Here is a 26,010-nt window from a genome sequence, read left to right on the forward strand (position 1 = left end):
AATTCCTCATGTGTATTCATACACTCTTGGTCAATAAAGTAGATTCTGATTCTGATTCTGATTAATGCTCTGATTGGTCATTATTCTAATGTTGATCATGTGACCTTCAAATCAGACACAATCACATGTTTGTGGCCCCGCCCTCTGCAATAAAAGCTGTCCCTCACTGAAGAGTAAACACATCATTCTGTCAGACCTTCTTTTTATAACACACACACTTCAGATAATGTATGAAACATATCACAACATCAATTTCATTTTTAAAAAGTTTTTATTCACATTAAGATAATACATTTATCTAAAGGTGATCATATGAATGGGAGACCTTATAGATTATGTGAGATTTCAAATGCTAATGCTTTTGCTAATGTACACGTTATCTGAAAGGGACTCTTTTTAAAATAAAATTTGGTTTAGTTTCCAGTGAAGATTGGTGACGCTTTTCCCTTTAAAAAGAATCTAAATGTTTGTGAATGGGAGACGCTAGCATGGAGTCAGGCTACGTTGTTTTGCAGCCACTCTGCGATCTCATTTTCATTCATCCTGAGCCATTCAATGTTGTTCTTTACTGTTTCCAGGGCCTGCTGTCGGGGCATCTCCCCAGCACCAGCGTTCGGTGTTAGCTTGAAGAAATTCTCCATCTGTAAAGACATTGTGTAGAAATAAGAAGTGAACATAGGCAACGCCACAGAAAGCTTCTCCTCTCTTTCCTCGTCATTCCCTCAATGCAAACAGATACAAAAGTGACTTTTAAAACACAAATGGCTGCTACACAAAAAGGTAGCATTGACCATTAAAGTGAAGAGAAAATAAGCAGAACAAACCTTCCATAGCTGAAGATCTGTGTTATAAGAGCTGCTGATTTGAGTGAGTAAACGACCAAGATTCCTGTCATTGAGAGTGTACCTGAAACAAGCAGAAAGCATTAGAAACCAGAGCCAGAGTCTGAATGAATGTATGAATGCATAAATGTATGAATGCATAAATGTATGATAGCATGAGCTAATAATGTATTAATGTATGAATTCATGAATGAGAGAGTGAGCCCTTCCATCCACATTCTCAACCCATCAATACATTGAAATACAGGTCACATTAAATACTGTATATTTTTCTATTTCCTCTAACATACGTTTGCACTTATTTGTATTTGAATTATTTTTTGTTTGTTTGTTCCAGAATCCAGAAAATATATAAAATATAATATAACACAATCGTCTGATGTGATATTCCTTTTTTCCAAGTGAGATTATGATCATTACGTGTACATACAAAGATAGAAATAAAGTAAATGGCTGAATGAATGAGAGCTGAGATAAAAACTTCCATGTGTCTTCACACTGACCTTTGAACCAGGTAGTCCCAGTTCAGAGTGGTCCAGTCCCAGGCCATGCTCTGACCCAGTGGGTTATAGGATACATATCTCACCACAGTGAACACATCCTGACTCCGAAACACACTCTCGTCTTTGGTGGCCTCCAGCAGCCTGTGAAGAAGAAGGACCGTCTCTGATTGGGTGAACAGCATCTACCCTGTCACCATCCAGCTTTGAATGGAAGTGTTCCACAGAGAACATCAGCAGTAGAACCATTCCTTACTTTGACAGCAGAGCCAAGTTCTCCACTGATGCTAATCCGTAGAGCAGCTTGTCCTTTTCCTGGGCCAGGGTAGACTTTGTGTATCTCTGGAACATTGTGTTCCACTTCTCCTCACTGCTGGACATTTTCATGCCATATTGGTAAACCAGTAGTCTCAGGTTTACTGCTACGCTGCTGTAGTGGGAGACATGAGGACGCTGAGCAATGGGATGCGTATCAATGCAACGCTTGGTTTGAAACATTTTACAGGATACCTTAAGCTTCCATTGATCCAACGATCAAACAGATCAGCAGCTTTGTTCAGAGCATCTGTATCTCCCATCTGACAAGCAATGGTGAGCACCGACTCCCTCAGCAACCTACAAACACATCCAACACATCCAACATGGAAACCAGCAGAACACATGTTTTACTTCATTATGTTTGCTTCAGAAATATTTACTTAAAGAGTGACTAAACCCCAAATCCACTTTGTTCTGCTGAATACATATTCATTAGGGTATTAAGTAGTGCTGTTGATTGATCCTAGGCCAACTTTTAACATTTTAGTAAAATGTATTTAGTTGTAAATTGTCAGAGTGAGTGCCCTCTAAGGGTTGAACGTCGGCTATTACAATTGAATTTTGCTTTTTGTTGCGGACTCCGTTCTGCAAAGGTGATGTCTGTTCCCCAGGGCTCTATTTTGGGCCCCCTACTCTTCAACATTTACATGCTCCCATTGACCCAGATACTAAAAAAAACCATAACTATGCAGACGACACACACATTTACATACCTGTATCCCCAGGAGACTATAGACCACTACAAACACTGCATTGATCAAATGAATAATTAGATGTGTCAAAATTGTCTTCAGTTAAACAAAGATAAAACCAAAATTGTAGTCTTTGGAGCCAAAGAAGAAAAACTGAATGTTAGCACCCAACATGAAAAAATATTGATTGACATTGTTTTACATGTTTTTATTCTTCCTTATTTTTTAAATGTCATTTTATGGTGTGCAAGCACTACTATGATGTTTGTTTTGTGTAAAGCACTATGAGTTGTCTTGTATGTGAAAGGTGCTATAGACTTGACTATAGCACTCAGGGGATGTTTTATGAACGCAGTGTCATTCTAATGGCAGTGAGAAGCTACCTTTGAATCTGTGTTCCCTCATCGTTCCATCCAAGTTGAGTTGAGATTGTTTTAACGTGCTCACGAAACAATTTCTGTTTTTAAAAGAAAAACACGATTATCATTTTCAAGGTTGTCATCACTGATTAAATGTACGATAAAAGAATGACTGCTTACCTGGAACTTGGGAAAAAGCGATGGTTTAGCAGACAACATGTCGTGCACGTAGCTGATGGAGGCGGCCACACGCTCCCACACAATGTAGTCCGTCTCGTTGGTCAGATACTTTGTGAGGTTGAATGCATTTCCATAATCTATAAGGTCAGCTCTGGAAAATGAAATCAAACACTCTTAACTTCACACAAGTAAATTAGTGAGTGAGTGAGTGCCACTTTATACCTAGCTAGAGCAAAGACGTCGTCAACGTAGCTTGTGCGATCGGCGGCATCAAACTCCTGTTAATAAGAGAGAGCAGACACACAGATGACTCTGTGATCTACAGTTCTTTTCTTTTGCTCTGTCAATGGGGGTTGTAGGGATTTCTTGGCATCCTTGTTGTGTGGTTAAGTCCCTCCATCTGTTGGGTAAAGTTCTATGGGCTTTATTCTCCCTCGGGCGTAAGTCAGAAAAGCCGAGCAGCGGCGCTGTTTTTGGCTGCATGCTATTCTCCCCCTGTACTTAAGTTAGTCACCGTTACTTGATCCCAGTTACTCACTCTGGGTGGAGCAGCCCTGAAATGTGGGCGTTTCCATTCAAATCTGGCCTTATGTGCATTCTCCCAGTGGCTTAAGTTATTTTACTCTATCGCACTTCTGAACCTGGAATAAGTGCAGCGCCCCGAGAAGGTGAAACATTATATTGCACTAGAAATTTAGATTTAGTTATAATTTAAGCCACAAGAATCTATTCAAACTGACACTGGCCACGGTTACATGATATTTTTTAATCTGGAATTAATTATTCCAAATTAAAATGTTCTGCTTTGTGTTTACATGAAAATAGTAATTCCGAATTGAGGTTTACATGGAAAACAGGTTTATTCAGCTTTATTCAATTCCGCTGTAGGTTTGGGGGTTGGGAAGGGGTCCTGATTGGACAGGGGTCGAACTTGACGTATTCTCGTCTATCAGGAAAAAACACACAACAATACTTTTCTTTTTGGCTCCAACATAGAGAACCATATGAGAACTGTTTTCATTTTTATTTTGATTGTAGTTTTGAAGCAGCAACTCAACAATAACACACGGTTTCACTTTGGTTCGCGGAGCAAGAGAAGGAGGTAGAAAACGAATCACCGGTAGGGATGTGCATCGTTAGCCGGTTTTGTTTGAGAACCGGTTCTTATAGTCAAACAATTTTTTGGAATCGCTAACAAAAACCCTTTATGATTCTGCAATCGATTCTTCCCGGGCTGCGCCGCCACTGTAAACAAACGTACCCCAATTGTAAATTTGCGATGACATCACACACACAATACACACTGTTGCAGAGCTGAGCTGAGCTGAGCTGAGCTGAGCTGAGCTGAGCTGAGCTGAGCTGCTACATTTCACAAAGAAGGACGACACCTCGAGGATCATCACCTGTAAGTCCTGCGAGAGGGATTTGTGCGCCAAAGGCGGTAACACAACCAATGTCTGCGTTACGTCTCTGTCAAGCCAGCGGAGCTGATGGGTTTCACTTTAGCAGCACCAGTGCTAGCACTAGCACAGCAGGTAAAACTCTACGCTGCACTAACTCCATTGACTCCTTTAAAATGCAGCTAAAGACACATTTATACAGACAAGCTTTTAATAATCCTCTTTTATTAAGTTGTTGTTGTTGTTTACTGTAAAGCACTTTGTGATTTCTATCTGTGAGACGTGCTATATAAATAAAATCTATACATACTTACCAACGTTGTGTGATAATGATAAAAATTAGGTTAATTTATTATCCTAAGCCAATAGCCACTTGACTTCTGGACTCATTTTATTGAGTATTGCTTATTCTCAGTGGTGAATAATTAAGATTTACATTAATAAACCTGATATTTATTTTTATTATTTACTGTACTCATGTACTACTTATTTTTCAGCTTATTTGAGAATCGATAAAAAAACGGATCGATAAGCAGGAATCGCTAAAGCATCGGAATCGCTAAATCCTTATCAATATACTTCCCTAATCACCGGTAAATAAATCCCATTATAACTCTAGAAAACAATAAATATTCCCTGGTAAAGATAGTATAGCTCTAGCAACTGGTACAATGATAAACGTGGTGATATTACAGCCTGTGCAGCAGTATAGAACCGCATTTACTGTCTCTGGGTTTTAGTATCACCCGTCCGATTAAGCCTGTTTGGTTTTCCGATGGCCGTGTGTGTGTGTGTGTGTGTGTGTGTGTGTGTGTGTGTGTGTGATAAGTCTGTGTGAATGTCCTCATGTTTATGCTTCTGTTCATCTACTCTTTTCATTATATCCATATCTTCTAAGGCTTTTATTAAATAAATAGTCTCGGCTTGAGTCCGGCAGGCCAGCTTGGACTACTGTATGTCGTCACCGTGCCTGGCTGAGTATAAATAAACCAGCTACCTAATTTGGATTTAAGTTTAATTAAGAATTACATTTGTTTAAATAATTAAATGTTTACAGGGTCAGTTTAAAGAGGATTTTACTTTTATTCTGAATTAAAGAGTAATTAATGCTCCCATGTGAGTCACACAAGCACGCCAAAGGATTGACCATCAGTATTTCTGATATGTTCACATTTACCTGTTTTAGGCGGAACAAAATGTGTTATATTTCATTATAATTTACCCGTGTCGTCCACTCCTTTGCTTGGGAGGATGGTGGGAGCTGCGTATGTCTGACTGCGTAATTACAGTCCAATATAGTCGTTCTGCTTCAACCGGGACGTAGCATGTAGAACAAAACATGAAGCTGCTCGTCATGTTTAGAACTCACATTAGATCATTCTACATACGTGTGCACGGATGTGAAAACCGTCTGTTTAAAACGTGTTCGGGCTTAAAGAGACATTGGCTTCATTGTGGTCTTTTTTCGGCCTGATTAAAGCTCTAGTGTGTGTGTGTGTGTGTGTGTGTGTGTGTGTGTGTGTGCGCATAATACCTAATTGAAATTTAAAAAGCATGAGGAACTCTCTAGCTACATTCATCATCACCTTCACCAATTCAACACATAACTTTTAGCTTTAAAGTAAGGCTGGAACAAAGACGCAACTTTAGCTTTATTTCGCTAACTTTTAAATCTTTCCACTCCGGTGACGCTCGCTCGCACACCACGCGATCCCCCATGCTGTGAAAAATCCCTGGTGAGAATCCTGACATATAAAGAGCAGCAAAATTAGAAGAAGAATAGAATTAGAATTGGGTTTCCAATAGAATAACATTGGAAAATGATCAGTTGGTGACCAACACTGTTTGGAGGCTATGCTCAGCCTGAATTGGAGAAGAATGTTGTATTTTCTGAGAATAAACCTCCTGTGTTTCAACTAAAGCCCTTTTTGCACAGGATTAGTTTTAACTATAGGGACCACATGAGATTTGTAATAATTGCGGAGAGTGTCTGTGATGTTAATCCCATGTGAATCGGCCATGTCAGTAATTTGTAAAGTAAAAATTCTACTGCAAATGACCTACTATGAACTGTGAGGTCCTGTGATAATACTAATCCAATGCGAATAGGCCTCTCTGTGATTTGGACAGAAATGGGCGGGATCTGATGCGTGATTTGATTACGTGTTGTTTTGTTTCCGGTGTCAAGGTCTGAGTTTACCTCGTACTGAGATTGATTATGAGCATATGTGCGCATGAGTGCACGGTGACACCGGGATGCAGGTTTATTCACTTTTGGCAAAAAATGGAGGCTGCATTGGAGTGTTTAATAAAGCTTTTGGTCCCGTGCCAGCAAAACCTTATCGGCCCGTAACGTACGGCAACAAAAAGAGAAGGTTGAAGAGAAAGAGCAATGAGCAGTAAGAATCTTTTTTTTCTGTTTGTAGCATTCTATCTAATACAGCTGGCTAGCACTAGCAGTAGCACCGAGCTGTGGTCAAAAGCCTGCGAAGTTGTTTTAACATCAACTTACACACTTACATGTTTTCAGATGTCTGTAAATGTCAGCAAAATCTCAGGCTTCGGTTATCCCGTACCACATAAAAAGCAGACGTTGTGGGCTCATTTATTTATTACATGTGGTCCTTAGGTAAAACTAATCCTGTGCAAATAGGGCTTAGTCGGCATTCTGGCAGTTTTCTCTTTTGCTCACGTTAAACAATACCTAAACCACACAAAGGATCCGTGAAAACAAGAAGAACACTCAGTCAAAGGAGAAGATACAACAGATGTTTTCACACCCCTGGGTTACCTTCCCTGCACTATTCTAACACTGCTTGGTTACAGTGTTTTTACTGGTGAGTTCCCCTCATCTCTTATTCTTCTCCCAGTGTTCCCAGTGCCTTACACAAGGCGTTTACGTCACCCAACCTGATCAACTATGTGGCTTTTTCTTTGATAAACTAGTTAATCATTTTAATGCACCTCACTGAAAACTGGTAAAAACTGTTAAAAAGTCAGAAAAAAAGATTTTTGGAAAGCAAATACCACAAAGGGAAAATAAAACATAGACCATGAGGAAGTCACAGAAAAGTCCTGCTGAATATTTACCAAGTGGTTGGTTAGAAGCTGCTGACTAATACTATCCCACATGTGGTCGTCATGGTTGACTCTGTAAAAGCCAATGTGATTGTCGTTAATCTTCAACTGGCCGTCCATAGATGGAGTGTAGTTCCCAACAAGCAGCTCTGAAAAATAAAACATTCACTCAGAGCAAAGAAGGCAGTAAGTCCAAGTGTTAATTGTTCTGATAAATCAACACGTGAGGCTAATTTAAGCTGGGATTTCCTCAATCATTTTCTTTTATTGCTGGAGCAGCTCAAAGGTTGGTGTCCTCCTCATGTTTCCCAAAAACCATAAAACCTTCAGACCGAAGGCTTCCTCCTGCTCACTGCACATCAATTAAGCAATATCACACGAGAAGTTAGCTGTTAGCTGAAATATCAACTTTTCACAGTCCCGTACCCCTTCAGACATGCAACCTGAAGCCATGTACCCCCACTTCTGCACATTAAAAAACATAATAATGTAATTTACAAGGTAGCCCTACAGGGAAATGTGTCTCTATCCTGTTGAGGAATAATATATAATACAAAATAATAGTAATCTAGTAGTAATCACTTCATCTATTTAATTAGCTTACTGGCTCTTTTTCATCACCCTGAAACTGTGAAATACAACTTACTACAACTTTAATGAGAATCTTGAGGGTGAACTCTGCCATGTTTGGATGAATTTGAGGAAGTCTGAGTCTTAAATCGTTCGTCAAAGCTGAAAATCCACTTTCACACAAGTACGTAGTGGAAAAAGGTGATAGCACGTTTGGCTAACGCAACGCAATGTAGCTCTCGTCATATTTGCACTTTTTTTTGACGAGATAGTTTCTCTGTCACCACTAGAGGGTGGTCTTACAGAGACCAATGTGTTATTTGTACGTACCCTCTATCATAATTTGCTTACCCCTGGGGGAACCCGTACCCCACTTTGGGAACGTAGGCCGTAGGTAATCCCTCCAGTATGATATTGCATTTTATTAGTCAACAGTATAGAGCGACAAGATATTATGACTTGCTATTTAATCATTTTATTTGCTCCGCCAAAACAAATAGATCCACAACTGGAAGAAAGACGAGGCTTGTTGCCAGGCAACAGATAAACATTTCATAACTAAAAGTTGACGCCTGGACCAGGGTTGGGGTCAATTACATTTTACAGTTACAATTACGTCTTTAATTAGCTATGTTCAATTACAACTCAATTATGATATGGTGACCGCCATATACTGTACATACTGTATACCACTCGATTTATATATTTTTTAAAATGGTGAAATGATCCTAAAGAAAACTGACAGATAATGGGAAATCTGCACCTGAAACATATTTTAATAATTGTTAACTGTATGTGTAAGCCATAGAACTGTAACATGGTTCCAAGGATTTGCGTTTAATTAAATTGTAAATAACAGTTTTTTATAAAATTTTCCATGATAATTACATTTACAAAATCAATTATCTAAACTCAATTACCATTCGATTACATTATCACGGCAACCAATTATTTTCCAATTCCTGACCAGAGGAGTGATAATGTCTGTTACCTGGGCTGCTGTTATTAAACATCTCCACCAGGGTTCTGTCACTTTTTACAGTGTGACTTTTAACTGGAATCGTCCACTTGTACCTGTTGGAAAACAAATGGAATGTTACTTATACAGCTTTAATAAATTAACACTGCACATGCATGTGTCCTATTGGGGTTGTGCATGTGGTCAGGTGAACAGAGACAGGCATTACTGTCACTTTGGCCCATTAGAGAACCCCAGCATGACTGAAATATGGGAGGAAATCACTGAAAACTCATGCACACCTACAGAAAAACATGAAAACTGCACATTAAGCCTGAGGTAAGATGTTCCTTTAGACTCTCATACAGTATATTGTTGAGGGCGCACAGTGACATGATAACAAAAACAGACAAAATATAAAAAACAGCACAAAAAGCACACACAAAATATCAAAATTAGAGAGAATTAGACAAAAGGACAAGAAAAACATGCACATTTACTCCATGAACACACAAGAGCACTACAAAACTACACTAAATACAGAAAACATTCCAAAAATATAACCAATGCACAATACACACAAACATACAAAAAAATAAAATAAATTAAATCACATGTCACATGGCCATGTTGTGATAAAAGTTGCCAATTTGAACAAAACCCCTAAAGCCCTGCACCCCACTACGGCAGTCCATTGGAGAGAATGGGTTAAATTGTGGTTTATTGTAAAAGTGATCAATAAAGTACTGCATTATCATCATAATTGTAATCTTGTTGGATTAAAATGTGAGAAGAGTCCTGGCCAAAATGTGGCTTTAGTATAATGGGTGTTAATCAGTGAAATGCTGACTCCACCAAACCCTGTCTGACAATGCTAGCTAGCTAGCTTAGCTCATTTCACAAAGGCTGAGGGCCATAATAGGAGCAGCTTTCACACTTTATTTATGAATCAGGATGCAGGTGCTTGTATGGGATTTCCTTGGGTACACCGTTACCTCCTAGGTAAGCTAATGCTATACTAGTGCTAGCTTTAAGGCTAATGCTAGTGCTAGGTTAATGCTAATCCAGTGCTAGGCTAATGTCAATGTTCATGCTATATTAATGCTATGTTAATGTTCTGCTAAGCTATGCTAATGCTATGCCTATGCTAGGCTAGTGTTAGTATAAGCTAATGCCAGAATAATGCTAATGTTAATGCTAAGTTAAATGGTAAAAGAACTTGATTTATATAGTGCTTTATCCCCACATTGATGTAGTCTTTACAAAATCAGTTCATTCACCCATTCACACACCAATGGGACTGAGCTGCCATGGAAGGTACTAGTTGACCACTGGGAGCAATTTAGGGTTCAGTGTCTTGCCCAAGGACACTTCAACACATAGACCGGTATAGACTGGTTGAACCCCCAACATCTTGCTTAGAGGACAACCAACTCTACCACCTAAGCCTTGGTCGCCAAGTTAGGCTAATGCCAAGCTCGGCTAATGCTATAATGCTCGAAATTTGAAATTTGTTCTCTGCATTTAACCCATTCCTGAGCAGTTAGGGCTAAAGAACTAAACATCCCACAATGATGGCCCACATCATGGTGACAGTACATTTACAGTACAAGAAACAAACTAACAATAAACATTTAAAATGTAGAACTATACTGAGAATAAAAAAAGGTACATGACACAGACTGATGCTAACTTTATGATAACAAGTTCGGATGAACTACGGCCGGGCCCGCGGAACGTCTCCGCGCCAAATAGCACGTACCACGACCCTGAGAATTCAGTCAAATGACTCGGTTCCTCCGAGTAAAAAAAGGTCTCAGAGAGGCTCTTTGCATCCGCTCATAAAATATATATGTTAAATTACAGCCCGTTTCAACAAGCATTAACGAAGGAGTTGTCATTTGAAAAATGGGGCCCCGCAGCACAAATTAAGTAATGGGCCCCATTCGTGTATTGGTATGTGTCAATGATCGTGGTACCACCAACTGTTGCAATATTTCACTCACAAATAAATTAGAAAACAACTTTAATGGAAATTGCCGAAAAAAGGGGGGTATCGAATTGAATTGTGTGAGGCATAATTGTGATCTACATTGAATTACCATTGAAACAATATATCACACGACAATGTGCCCATACATTTGGAAATTTACCTGAAATGGGGGGTGGGCCCCCGAGACCCATTTCAAAAAAGGGCTCAGAGCGTCTCATCATATTCATACAAAGAGTATTCCTACCAAACTGCATTCCAATCTAACAAAAACTAACAGAGGAGTAGTCATTTGAAAAATGGGGCCCCCGGCGCCCCCGTGACACGTATGGGGTAATGGACCCCATTTATATATTGGTATGTGCCAATAATTTGTTACCGCCAATAATTCAGTACCACCAACTGTTGTAATATTTGACTTGCAAATAAATAACAAATCGACTTTCGTTTTTTTTTTTTTTCTTTGGACCCCAAATCGAAAATTGGGCTCTGTGCATTGATGCGTACACATCCATAGATTATACCTGCCCAGTTTCAGCCTGATCCGTTCACAAATAACAGAGGAGTAGCGATTTTAACTAGTGTAAACAAGAAGAAGAAGAAGAAGAAGAAGAAGAAGAAGAAGAAGAAGAAGTACAAAGTAAGTGGCGTTTTGAGTCTGATAACCTGGCCTAAAAACAGATTCAATAAAAATGAAGGATTTCGTCATTAAAGATTAGTTTGGAGAAGACTTTGATCTGATTTCCAGAAGTCTAACTCATTGCTGTGATGGTTCTTACTCAAAAGGAGAAGGAGGCTGAGTGGGATTGGCTTTTGGGTCCAAAACGAAACGCTTTTGTGTGAGTTTGGCACTTGTTTCTGAGACAGAGAGGTGCAGAACTGGGTATCCCATCTGTTTAGTCCATGTATCCATGACCTCAGCAACTGGAAAGCCACTCACCTGAAAAGATACATGCAAAACAATGCGCTACGGTTTATTATCTCAAAGATACAGTATGTAACACCAACAATAGAACTGACTGTCATTGACTCCTTGTTCTTGCTGATAATTTTTTTTTTTTATGAAAGCTTAAATTAATTCCTATGATTTTATTTATTAATCAATGCCAACCGTCAACAAACATACAAACTTACATCAGCAAGAGAAGCCCAGAAGTCGGCAGTTTTTGCGTTCTTGAAGTAGTAGTCCTTCAAATATTTCTGGTGAAAGAGGAGGTCAAAGTAGCTTAGAACGCATCCCAAGCTTTGATTCAACAATGATTCACTTCAAACATACTCGACAGCCGTCTCGAAAGTTTTGCTTTCCCATCCAGTCCTCCAGCATCCTGAGGATAGACGCTCCCTGGAAAGAGTTACTGTAGCCTTCAAATGAAGCGTCTGTGACATGCTACATGTTTGTGTTTTTCGAACACTAACATGGACAGTTATTTATAGGTTAGTGGATCAATACCTTGCTGTACGAGATGGCATCAAAGACGGAGGTAATCTCTGCAGGTGTTGACACGTTCACAATGATTGGATGAGAGGAGAGCAGTGCATCGTTTACCATAACAGGAAGTACATCACCGGTGAGCATGATGTCTCGCTGTGACCACACAAGGATAGATGTCATCGTTCAGGATGCAATGATCAATGATGTGTGCATCTTGTTTGGTTTGAGGGAGAACTCACCATGCCCCAGGTAGGCTCCGCCTCCTCCACACCGACATACTCAAAAAAACTGGCAAAGCCCTCATTAAGCCAGAGATCATCCCACCAATCCATTGTCACAATGTTCCCAAACCACTGGAAAAACACATGGATAACTGTGTAAATTACCATTTATTGATCCACTACATTGCGTGAAAACGAGTAACATTGACATTGTTTGCACTTTCATATTTAACTGAAATGTAAAGTATGTAAAGCACCGACAATATCCAAGCAATAAGTGAGATGTCAGTCCCTGAAGGACTGATTCATTTGGGGAAATTTTGTTGAATACTTAAAGTAAAAGTGCAAGTTTATTTATTTTTTTTTTAAATAGTTCTTTTGGCAATTTGTGATGAAAACTTCCATCATGTGATATAATGATGGGAAAACTGTGAGCTCTGCAAATATGTTGAGTTTTGTTGAATTTGTGTATTTGGAGGGACTGAGATACTGTAGTTGGTCGTTCACACAATGATTCATGTTTTCTGTTTTACTTTCTACTGAGGGCCTTCTTCCACCTCGATAATATCTCTAGAATCAAGAATATCTCAGCCCAGAGTGACGCTAAAAAACTAATCCTTGCATTTCTTACATCTTACATCTCTTTACTGTCAGGATGTCCCAGTAACTCACTAAAAAGTCTCCAGGTAAACCACAATGCTGCAGCGAGTGTAACCACCATATTAGGGCCACATTAAAATAAAATAAAAATCTGGGCACTATGAGATTAAAGTCGTCATGATTTTATGAGAATAAAGTCATATCTTAATAAATTCATAATTTAAAGAGATTAAATAAATAATATTTCAAGAATAAAGTCATGAAAAATTATAATCTCACTAAATGTTCCTCATTCTCCATAACGCAAGAGACGAGATCCTATTTGTATCATAACTTTATTCTAGAATTATAACTTTATTCTCTTATTTCTCTTTAGGTTTCACACATGGTGAGTCTTTTGGCCCATTGTCACCACACTGTTATCAGTTTAAGGACTTTAAAGACACTTTGCAGATGTTTGTGTTTGTTCCGACAGAAGAACCAGACTGGTTTGGAGCTAATAGCCTCTTTAGTGGAGGAGGAAGTGGTCGACTTCAGAGCTATCGCTGTTAGTTGCGTTCACTGGGAATTCTGAGCGCTGTACCATTACGAGATTTTTTTTTAAATGCGGCTTTATTCTCAAAAACGTTATGACTGTTCTCATGATGACTTTAATCTCGAAATATTAAGACCTTAATCTAATAAAATTACGACTTTATTCTCAAAATATTACAACGTTATCTCGTAGTGCTCAGATTTCTTTTTATTTTAATGTGGCCCTAATACGCCATCGTACTAACAGGTACAAGTAGCAGATTTCTTTAGTATTGGCTTCCCTTCATTGCTTTAAGCTCCTGTGTATCTTAAAAACCTGTTAGTGCCCTATCGTCCAGGCAGATCATTCTGCTCTCAGTTTGCTGGTCTACTGGAAGTTCCAAATGTGTCTAGAAGTAGAACAGAAGGCACAGCGTTCAGCCACCAGGCTCCTCCCCTTTGGAACCAGCTCCCAGTCTTAGTACGGGAGGCTGTTACTCTCTCCACCTTTAAGGATAAACTCAAAACCTACTTATTTGCTAAAGCATATATCAAATAACAGCGTTAACCTCACCACTAGGAACAAAGTCCTAAACCTGAAAATAGGAACAAAGAACTCAGTTTATGTAGTAGAACAGTGTCGTGATCTCTACAGACTTTACTATTCACAGTTATCACCATTACAATCTGAAAAAGCCTAAACAACCTTATTTAGTGATTAAAGGTTTATTGTTCAGCCTCGTATAGATAAATACAAACGACTTGGCTCGTGATTCTGGGACTTTGGTTTGATAGTAAAACTTTATGAACCCACTCAGTTCCTCTTATCTTTCATCACTGGGAAATGACTAAAAGGTCTTATTCCCAGAATGACCACCGTAAAAAAAATGATTATCAAATAATACCATATTTAACATTCATCATGAACTCTAGACTCTTCCAATCACATCAGTGTGTATTGTAATATTAGAAGAACATAGCATCCAATATCTGCTCCTTTATTCAACATAAAAGTCATGATGAAAGTGTTTTTAATGTCATTGTAAAATAAAACCAAATCACTCAGAGTCAAACATTCTCCAAGATCAAAACCTCCTTTTTTCTAGATATTGTCAGTTATCTGATCAATGATCCTGATCACCATGATTATTCAAACTTTAAAGGCTTGGAACACATTAATAACCGTAGGTCACAATGTATGGACACATGAAATATGATCCAGATCCGATCCAGATGAAACTGAATGGGATTATTGACGAATCAACACAACATGACTCAGATCGATTAATTAAAAACATTGATAAGCCAATGAGGAGAGAGAGATATTTGGGGATTTTTCAAACTGATCAAGAATCATTTTATTGATCCAGAACTCCTCCAAAATGTAATGGAATCTTCCATGGCCTAAGGTCTATGTTTGGATGAAGATTTGTCAGAATCTGTCAAAGGTGATTCTAAATCATTTCTTGATCATGGGTCAGGTGGTAGAGGGGTTGTCTTCTAAGCAAAAGGTTGGGGGTTCAATCCCAATCTATACTGCTCTATGTGTTGAAGTGTCCTTGGGCACAACACTGAACCCTAAGTTCAGTTTAAAAAAATTCAGAATTTTTTGCCGATTGTTCCGTGATTATTCAATTATCATGACACCATGTAGAAGCCATTATTAAGTCAGTGATGCTCAACATGTGGCTCTTTATGTCTTAAATTTAATTACTTTCCCAGAAACTTTTGAACCCCTTTTTACCCATTTCTTTGTGGCCATTTTGCAACTTTTTTTCAGATGTTCGCTCCTTTTGCCAATATATATATATATATATATATATATATATATATATATATATATATATATATTTATCCAGTTTTGCAAGTTCTGTTTGACACTCTTATCAAATTTTTTACTGGCCACTTTTCATCCAAATAAACACATTTTTGCCCAGTAAATACCACTTGTTTCCTTTTTTGCCCTACATAATGCCTCTAAGTTCTACATTTTTGCCCTTTTCACTATTGTTTGGCCACTCTTGACCACTTTCACTATTTTCTTGCCACATTTTTGCCACTTTTGGACCATTATTGGTCACATGTTACTATGTCTGCCTTCATGCGCTCGTCAAAAAAAAAAAAAAAAAAAATGATCAGACCGGCCCACTTTCGATCAACGGCCTACCGGGATGAGGCCCAGTATGAGATCTTGTTGGGTTCTTCTTCTTTCTTACTATGGACTTAATATTTTGTTCAGCGCTTTGAGATGACTTTGTTGTATTTTACGCTATATAAATAAAGTGAATTGAATTGAATTGCATTGGCCAGTCCAGCCCTGAGTGTAAGTGACACATAAAGGGAGCCTGATGGAGAAACAGAGACTGAAACTAAACTGCTCAGCATGAAAACACACAACCCATTTAAGTAACAGAATAATTTATAAAAGACAGAAAAGACGCCAACAAACTACTAATCAGGTGGATATTGCCTAGATGGGTCAGAATCTCTGTAATACTTGTAACCCCACAATATCTGATTCTTTTCAACTCCAAGTAATGGTATTAAAAAGCATTCAAGTGCTCTAACACTCCTGGAAACTCTGTGAGGTGGTCTGAGTACTACCTGGTGAACCAGCTCATGGGCGATCACACTCGCCACTCTTTGTTTGTTGTAGGACGATGATTCCCGCTCATCATACAGCAGGTTGGTCTCCCGGTAGGTGATAAGGCCCCAGTTCTCCATGGCCCCAGTACCAAAGTCAGGGATTGCAATCTTATCTGGAACATAATGTATAACACCATGAACTCTATTTATAAAGTGCCTGGTTTTAAAGGACAGTGGCTTCAGTGTCAGTAGACAATGTTCATCTGTACATGTTAGATCCAATGTTAACTTACAGCGGCCTGTGTACTACGAAGCTGGATAATTATATCCTGATGTTTCTCCTTTATGCTGCATTCACACCGGATGTGTCACGAAATGTTCGTGCAATCAGATTACACACAAAGTCAATGGATGGACATGGCCCAGAGGCAAAATCTTTCCTGTGCGGCAGTGCGGGCCGAGCCGCCAAGAGCGTTGGCCGTGCGAGTGCGCTCCCGATTTTTTGTCATATTCGAACATTCGCAAGAGTTGAAAATATTGAACTCCTGCGGCTGTTTTGCATGACGTAAGTCAATCAGAGCCTTTGTTGACGATGACGTCAGCCCGTCAACACCAACACCGGTCTGTTCACCCATTCAACCATGGAGTAGAAGCTGTGTGTGACCACCTGGAGCTGTATGACACGGCCTTTATAACCAGGACCGGACTAGGAAGGATTTGGCGTGGAGGAGAATCAGAGAGGAATCAGAATCAGAAATGTTTTAATGGCCAAGTACAGTTTTTAGGACAGTACGAGGAATTTGTCTTGGTAGTAGAGGAGGTGGTAGTAGCAGGTAAAAGTTCTCTCTGTAGCACTGAGCTAGGATAGCATTAGCCGCTAATCAGTGCTTTAATGTTAGCATTAAAATCACTACATGCTGTAAAATCACTTTACTGCTGTAATTATTCTACTGTAGGCTTCTTAAGGGTTGAAGTTAATATTTACTATGGGCTCTATTCTCCCGTCTGGACTTAAACGTTTTTTGCGCGCCTGCAGTTACGCACTTCTCTCCTACGCATATTCTCTGGTCCAGCTGCTGACACGTCCACCGCGCGTAAGGTAGACCAAAAGCGCATATGTGTGAATGAAGGCGGGTTGAAGGAAAGGAGGCGGTGATGTAATTTTTTTGGAGCTGTCTAGAAATCACGGAACATGGAGTTTTCCCAACGCTTGTAAATGTCATTGAAATCCGTGAAAATGATAAATTTCAGATCAGATTATTGCAGTGTGACTGAGTTCCAGTTAAAATCTCTTTCCTTGCTCATCATCACCTTCATCATCATCATCATCATCATCATCATCATCATCATCATCATCATCATCGCTGTATAGCGTGACTGAGTTAGATGTTGGAGATATGAGGAAATAACGTGGCCTCAGAGCGTCCTGCTTTAATACAGAGGGATGTTTGCAGTGAAACACAACTAATGACTTCCATAATACGCAGTTTTAAATATAAATAGTTTAAAGTGACCTGAGCTGAGCCTCATTAAAATATGTGTGGGAACAGTTTCTGGTCCATCCTCATCTGCATATGACAGCTTGTTTCACTTTGTAGTGGATAAAACTGTGATTGGTAAAATGGTTGAATCACTGTGACCAACGTGGACAGAAGTCTGCGTCTGTCAGAGTTTTAATTAATCGTGCAGCAGCAGCTGAGTGAGCACAGCTGCTGCTGCGTGACGCACAAGTCTGTGTGGCTTCAAATGTAACTAAGTCCATATTTCTAGTGTAATCTAATGTTTCACCTTATTGGGGCGCTGCACTTATTCCAGGGTTAGAAGCGCCTAAGAGGAAAAGGACTTACGCACACCGGAGAATGCGCGTAAAGCCAGATTTGAATGGGAACACCCACATTTCAGGGCTGCTCCACCCACAGTGTGTAACTGGGATGAAGGTGCGCAGCGACTGAATTAAGTACAGGGGGAGAATAGCACACAGCCAAAAACAGCGTTGCTGCGCAACTTTTTGGACTTACATACTGTACATGGGAGAATAGAACCCTATATGATTATGGTCCAAAGCAACATCAAATGCAGTTTTTTTTCTTCAAGGGACATGAAACTCGTGTTGCAGGCTGACTGGCTGGTTCCCCATACCATGCATGAAGTGTGCCGGTCTGTCAATGACTCTCGGGCCACTCATCACAAATATATTTTTGCAGATGAAAACAAAACAAAAATTAAAAAAGAAGTAATTGATTAAGACTAAAACTATGATTAAATTGATTGACATTATTCTCAACAAATAAAGGATGAGACGAAAATATACTGTGATGGAAATGAAATCAGAAGACGGGAGAGATGTAGCCTGGAATCCATCCTAATCTACTTGTATTATTCATGCAGGTGATTAGTCAGGAAGCGCTCATGGCATTTGAGTTCTGGTGGCTGAGCGGAGGCGGGACAAACACGCGCAGAGTACCCAATCAAACAATGAGCGGATCTGATGACAATAGCGTGACAAGCATAGTTCTTTTTCCCTAAACGGAGCCAGCAGACAAAAACAGCGTGTAGTACGGTACAGACTTACCTCTCTATTGTGCATTAAGACCTGCAGTGTGAACGTAGTGACAGTGTACTGTGGTGTGTAGCCTAAGATGTAACAGTAATGAACAGTATTTAGATCAGCTGTACAGTGGAGTGACATGATCCGTAAGAAGTCCCAGTGCCTGTATCAGCACTCTTGGAATGTCTGTCATCCAATCAAATCACTTGGTCAGAGCTAACTGTTGTATAATATACAATATGAATCCATGGGATGATAAACGGACAGCGCTATGAGTAGTTTCAATTTATTACAGCACAGGCGTGTTTCCATTCAAGGGGGGGGAGGGGGCAGAGCCTTCTCCATATCTGCCCCCTCCCTATGGAATACACTCCCTGCACACATTCAACACTGCACCGACCTGCCAACTTTCAAATCCCCAATCAAAACTCATCTTTTTAAACCAGCTTTTTAACTTTAAATTGTTATGTATTGTCGGATTATTCACTTCATAACCTGGTTCCAACCAGGTTAGGAGTTCAGCCTAAGTTACCACGGTGATTTAGCCTTGTAAGAAGTTAATCAATGTTGTAGTACAGGACACACCGATTAAATCCTGGAAATTTGCGTGATAGAAGAAAATCTAGCTTGGTAGTACAAACCTCAAAAGCTTTACATCCTGCATGAACAGCTTCAACTCTGGGAAGTGCTTAATTAAACCAATTCAAAGTTGACCTGAAAACGGTGGCCCTAAAAGCTCGCAACACAACACAAAATGAAGAACAACATAAAACAAATACAAACGCCACAACACAACACAAAAGCAGCCCGGTAAACATCAACAATGGATGTAAAAGTCCATAAAGTTATTTTAATTAATAAGTTGAAGGAGAGCTGGCTTAAGCTATCTTATTGGCGTTTTGCGTTCACGAATACTAATTAGTAATACTGTACTAACACCCAAGTGGCGGAGTACATTATCACACACATATAAATATCATACTTACTTTCTATACATGCATACTTATAATTTGCTACCAGCCTAGTGCTCCTTTGAATATCGCTTTGGGTTAAACTCTTCTTCATGGATTGTTGCTTACCGGGCTGCTTTGGTGATGTGTTGTGGTGTTTGTACTTGTATGAGCTTTCGTTTTGTGTGGTGTTGTTGCGTTCGTTATTCTGTGTTGTGTTGTGAGCTTTTAGGGCCACCGTAGAAAACCACTCTTTGACTTTAGCTTTGTTTTTGTAAAGACAAAAATGCGTGTAGAGATTCACCTTAGTTTGGGTTTACAGATTTAAGATAAGTTAACGTTTGTCTTTATCAGTCCCACAATGAAAAAATTAATATGTGTCTAAATGTAAAACCTATTGGTTTGACTTTGATTTGAGATTGTTTACATGCTTTCAATGAGGATTGAGTTCTTTATATTCTTCACATACCCAGTTTGGAGATCGAGTAAGTCATATTGAAATATTCTTCAAAGTAGTCAAAGATGATTTTGGTGACGTTGGCTGCATATTCTGCTGTACCTATCTGACTCGGTTGGGCATAGATTTTTAACTGCAAAGGAAAAAGAACAGTTTTATGGCACGTAACAGTTACTGGCAGAGACATGTACACGCAATGACAAAACTCACCGGAATCCCTCTGTTGGATGTTCTTTCCACTGAACCAAACTGATGCACAGCAAAACATACCAGATATGTACTCATGGGAACGGACTTTTGGAACGACGTCTTCACTCTGTTACCAGGCAACACCTCCCTGTCTCCCTGGAGACGTAAAACATGTTATGATAAATGTGTGTGTCTGTCCCACAAAAAGAAGATGATCACTTTCTATGTCATGGCATTAAGATCATAATTCATATGTTAACTCATATGTAAAATAGAATATCGGTTGATATGAGCATTGGTTTTCCCACGAATAATTTAAAAAAAAAACAACGATATGTGATGTAGAATAAATTATCTTATTTTACAGAGAAATTATATAATTATATTATTAATAGTAGTAGTAATATGTTATTGTGTACTTTGTTTTTACACGTGGGTCAGAAAATTTATGGATTTTTCTGTTACAAACCAAATGTTCCCACTGTTGGAGGAATAATGCAACAGTTCTGTTCTGTTCTGTTTCGTCTCGTCTTGTCATATCTTGTTTTGTCATATTATATCTTGTCATATTATATCTTGTCGTATCATATCTTGTCTTGTCTTGTCAAGCTGCACACATGAGGAATGAGGTGACCGAGATGACGCAGTGACCAAGTCCAATGGAACAACAAAAGGAAACATCATTATTCCCTCTGAAAGACTGGTCTGAGGTTCTTTGGTTGTGTTTTCAACAGCCATCAATGATGGAGGACAATAACACCAATGAAGGGCATGTTTACCTCTTGTGGCATGTTGGACAGAGCTCTGTAGTTGGCATCATGTGTGATGCTGATAGTATACGTGGCTTTTTTATTTGGTTCATCAAAACAAGGGAAGGACTTGCGTGCATCTGTGGGCTCATGATCTGTCGCAGCGATCTTTCTACAAAGAAAAATAGCAAAAGTCATATTGGAAGTAATTGGAAGTTTGTATCTCATCGATCCACAGAGGTGAAAGTAATGGATTACAAGTACTCACGTTTCTGTGATTGAGTTGCATTTATTGGTACTTTTTTGAGTATATTTCTAAATAAGTAATTTTACTTGTACTTACTGTGCATATGGAAAGTATTCACAGGGCTTCACTTTTCCCACATTTCATCATGTTACAGCCTTATTCCAAAAGGGATTAAATTCACTTTTTTCCTCAAAATTCTACACATTTTATCCCATAATGACAATTTAAAAACATTTGTTTGAGATTTTTGGCAAATATATTTAAAATAAAAAAACAAAGAAATCACTTGTACATAAGTATTCACAGCCTTTGAGATCAAGCTCAAAACTGAGCTGAGGTGCATTCTGTTTCCAGTGATTATCCTTGAGATGTTTCGACAGCCTAAGTAGTGTCCACCTGTGGTAAAATCAGTTGATTGTAAATGATTTGGAAAGGCACACACCTGTCTATATAAAGTCCCACAGTTAACAGTGTATGTCAGACCACAAAACAAGCATGAAGTCGAAGGAATTGTCTGTAGACCTCCAAGACAGGATTGTCTCAAGGCACAGGTCTGGGGAAGGGTACAGAAACATTTCTGCTGCTTTAAAGGTCCCAATGAGCACAATGGCCTCCATCAGCCGTAAATGGAAGAAGTTTGGAACCACCAGGACTCTTCCTAGAGCTGGCCGTCCCTCTAAACTGAGTGATCGGGGAAGAAGGGCTTTAGAGAGGGAAGTGACTAACAACCTGATGGTCACTCTGACAGAGCTCCAGGGTTTCTCTGTGGAGAGAGGAGAACCTTCCAACAGGACCACCATCGCTGCAGCACTGCACCAATCAGGCCTGTATGGTAGAGTGGCCCGACGGAAGCCACTTCTTATTAAAAGGCACATGGCAGCCCGCCAGGAGTTTGCCAAAAGGCACCTGAAAGACTCTCAGACCATGAGAAACACCAGGCACCGCTCATCACCTGGCCAATACCATCCCTACAGTGAAGCATGGTGGTGGCAGCATCATGCTGTGGGGATGTTTTTCAGCAGCAGGAACCGGTAGACAAGATTGAGGGAAAAATGAATGCAGTAATGTATAGAAACATCCTGGAAGAAAACCTGGTCCAGAGCGCTATGACCTCAGACTGGGGCGAGAGTTTATCTTTCAACAGGACAACGACCCTAAGCACACAGCCAAGATATGGAAGGAGTGGCTTCAGGACAACTCTGTGAATTTTCTAGAGTGACCCATCCAGAGCCCAGACTTGAATCCCATTGAACATCTCTGGAGGGATCTAAAAATGGCTGTGCACCGACACTCTTCATCCAACCTGATGGAGCTCTAGAGGTTCTGTAAAGAGGAATGGGCCAAAGTGGCCACAGATAAATGTGCCAAGCTTGTGGCTTCATATTCCAAAAGACTTGAGGCCGTAATTGCTGCCAAAGGTGCCACAACAAAGTACTGAGCAAAGGCTGTGAATACTTATGTACACGTTATATTTTCATTCTTTATTTCTAATAAATTTGCAAACATTTAAAAAAAAAAATGTTTTTCATGTTGTCATTATGGGGTATTGTGTGTAGAATTTTGAGGAAAAAAATGAATTGAATCCCTTTTAGAATAAGGCTGTAACATGATGAAATGTGGGAAAAGCGAAGCACTGTGAATACTTTCCGTATGCACTGTAAGTACGTTTTAAAGGAAGTCATTTGTTACATTTCTACACCCAACCATTACTGAGTAAATTATTAGTTTTTGCTTTAAAAGGATAATTGGAAACTACAAAAATTAAAATGACCAGACAACAATCAAATGCATCACCCATAGCCGACCAATCAAATTAAACCTAGTAGAAAAACAGCATTGAATGCTGGTTATTCTCCCAGTTTTACAGTTAATAAATGTAGCTATACTGGGAGCCTAATCATTTTTATTTTTTTTTTTATTTTGAGTTGAATATATTGGTGTTATTAAAAAAAAAAAAAACAATATCAATGTAACAAAAATCAATTTAAAAAGATTTGTAATTCAAAAAGAATTGTACATTTTGACAAACCTTTTATTTTATACAGATTACTTTGTGGAAAATAAATTAAGTTCCAATTGTACAAGATTTGGTCTCTTCCTTTTTAAGTTTATACATGGGACGTTTAATAATAAACCAATAAAAAGAAGGGGGTAAAAGTAACTAGTAACTTTTACTTTGAGTACTATTTAATTTAGCTACTTTTTATTTGTACTTGAGTATTTTATGTATGACTTGCTAGTACTTGTGCTTGAGTACAATTTCAATCAAGCAACAGTACTTTTTGAGTAGGAGATATCAGAACTCTTTACACCTCTGTTGATCCAAATGTGACGATGAAATAACTGATAACTTACTTGGTAAAACCATCTTCTGTGTAGATAACTCTGTAGAATCCCACCACAGATCCATTGAGCCAACCCTGGAAATCCAGACTGAGAACATATACATCTCCTGGTGCTGTGGGCTGCAGTTCTTCAGGAACCTCCACCACCACGTACTGCTGAGGTTTGTACTCAAAGCAGCCTTTCACTGCCACCTCCTGCTGCTGACCCTGGATGTCCACTCTCTTCAGCCGAGGCTCGGCGCTCACAAACGTCTCTCTGATGTGCAGCCACAAATAACGGGTCGGCTTTCGGACTTCCACCTGAATGTCAACAGTTCCTGTGTAGGTGTCGTCATCAAAGTTTGTCTCCAAGTGCAGGTCATAGTGGACTGGATTAACAAAGTCAGGCAAACGGAAATTTCTCCATTCTCCACTGGAGTCCTGAGAGGGGAGGCAGGGTCCTCTGTCCAGAGGAGGGGGCTGGGTGGGCTCAGTGGTTGGAGCTACTGTGGAGGATGGAGAAGTTGCAGAAAGACCGACTCCGAGGCCCACGGCTACAGAGCACACCACAACCGTCGCGCATAGGAGGGCCACGTGCTTACCTCGAATGCAGTAACGTTTGGGTTCCTTCTCAAAGTCCATACTTTCATGCATGCTACGATGTGCAGTGAGGAGCTGAATGAGTGGGAGAAGTCTCCTGATCTCGTGCTCTTAAGGTCCGTCCTGTTAAACATTTACAAGCTGTCAATCAATAGCTCAAGAGCATTGTTATCACTCGCTTTATTTCAGCCAAGATAACTGCCTCATCGCAGCAAGCATAAGAGTTTAGAGCGCTGAACATTATGTGAGCTTTGCATGTTCTCTCCAAGGATCTAATCCAGGGGTTCTGAACCTTGGGGTCAGGACCCCATTTGGGGTTGTGAGACATTGAGATGAGGTCACCAGATGCCTTCAAGGAAATAAGAATATTTTTTGAACAATTTGGGCCCATGTTTGCTTATTTTTACCCTTTTTCTGCAACTACACCAAACTTTCCATATATGAACCTATTTTCATTACTTTTTCTTGCCATATTTTTGCTCCTTTTAATGTATTTTTACTGCATTACTCCCATTTCTGCCACTTCTCCATCAAATTGATGTGCCTTTGCTGCACATTTTTTTCCACTTTCAAGAAATGTTTGGCATTTATACCACCACTTTTCCCACCTAGTGTCACATATGTTGAACCATTATTGTCACTTTTAACCTCTTTTCACCATATTTAGGAACGATTGCCACGAGCTGGCGAAGGGCCTCTTGCTCTCGTAGTGTGGCCACTACGAGGGAAGGGGCGGAGCCTATGCAAATGCCACGTACCGTCAGTGACCAGGGACCCTCGTCATGTTGTAAGCATGCTCCTGTGCTTTCCGAAAATGTATAGTTCATGGTACTCAAAAAAGGGGGAAACATTGTTATTGGGTTGGATTATTATTATTCTTTCTTGTTTGTTTCCCGGTGTCAGAACCAACTCACCTACTTTTCACACACTGAACCATTATATAGAGTCTCAAAGATTCAAACAAAATTCAATCGCACGCTTCTCTAATTTCTGACAACAATATTTTGCTAAGAATATTATGAAAAAACAACCATAGAGCATCATGATGGAATAAATACGTGATTAGACACATTTTAAAGACTATTATTTTGTGAATAAGTGGATTGAAACTGTATTTAGTGGCTCCTTAATGTATTTATTTCTATAGTTTTATCATGTCCTGTCACTCTCTCCTGATGTGGGACCAAAACTGGCCCTTGTATTTTCAGTTCATGTTCTAATCAAGATCATTTCTCTCATAATTTTGTGTCATTTTGTGTATTTTGTTTTTTGTCTATTCTTTTTTATTATTCAGTATTTTTGTTTTTCTTATTTTGTGTGTTTTTGTTGTAATTTTTGTGTTGTTGGTATTATTTAAATAATTATCTCTCAGTATGATTTTAATGTCTTTTAGTGTATTTTGTAAGCATTTTTGTTGACCTTAAAAAGGCTTTTGATACCATAGATCATACAATACTTTTAAATAAATTGAGTAAATATGGATTTTATGTTACCTATAAATAGAAAGCACTATGTGCAGATGAACAATGTAAAATCTGCATTATAGAAATTAACATGTGGTGTGCCTCAAGGGTCGGTCCTTGGGTCAAAACTATTTTTTTATAAATAGATCCATAACACACTGTAAGGCAGAACGCAAGCTAACGTTAATCCTTGTTCAGTAAAACAACTTTCATATGAGGTGTAATGATTAGATAGCGGAAAATA

General features: G+C 39.3%; 1 protein-coding gene across 1 annotated transcript; it reads right to left on the minus strand.

Moving 5' to 3' along the window:
* Positions 1–252: 252 nt before the first annotated feature.
* enpep (glutamyl aminopeptidase) lies at positions 253–24,403 on the minus strand. The gene is made up of 20 exons (XM_028438718.1): positions 23,735–24,403; positions 21,163–21,304; positions 20,405–20,539; positions 20,207–20,327; positions 16,258–16,412; positions 12,559–12,672; positions 12,338–12,472; positions 12,164–12,229; positions 12,022–12,087; positions 11,667–11,827; positions 8,931–9,013; positions 7,382–7,518; positions 3,114–3,169; positions 2,892–3,042; positions 2,736–2,809; positions 1,853–1,957; positions 1,599–1,772; positions 1,346–1,486; positions 825–906; positions 253–641 (listed from the first exon to the last, which is right to left on the minus strand). Exons 1-20 carry the CDS (start codon positions 24,355–24,357, stop codon positions 495–497), a joined length of 2,868 nt encoding a protein of 955 aa, XP_028294519.1. The 5' UTR covers positions 24,358–24,403; the 3' UTR covers positions 253–494.
* Between the last annotated feature and the right edge of the window lie 1,607 nt (positions 24,404–26,010).

Source organism: Gouania willdenowi, chromosome 22 (assembly GCF_900634775.1).
Source record: "Gouania willdenowi chromosome 22, fGouWil2.1, whole genome shotgun sequence".
NCBI lineage: Eukaryota > Metazoa > Chordata > Actinopteri > Blenniiformes > Gobiesocidae > Gouania > Gouania willdenowi.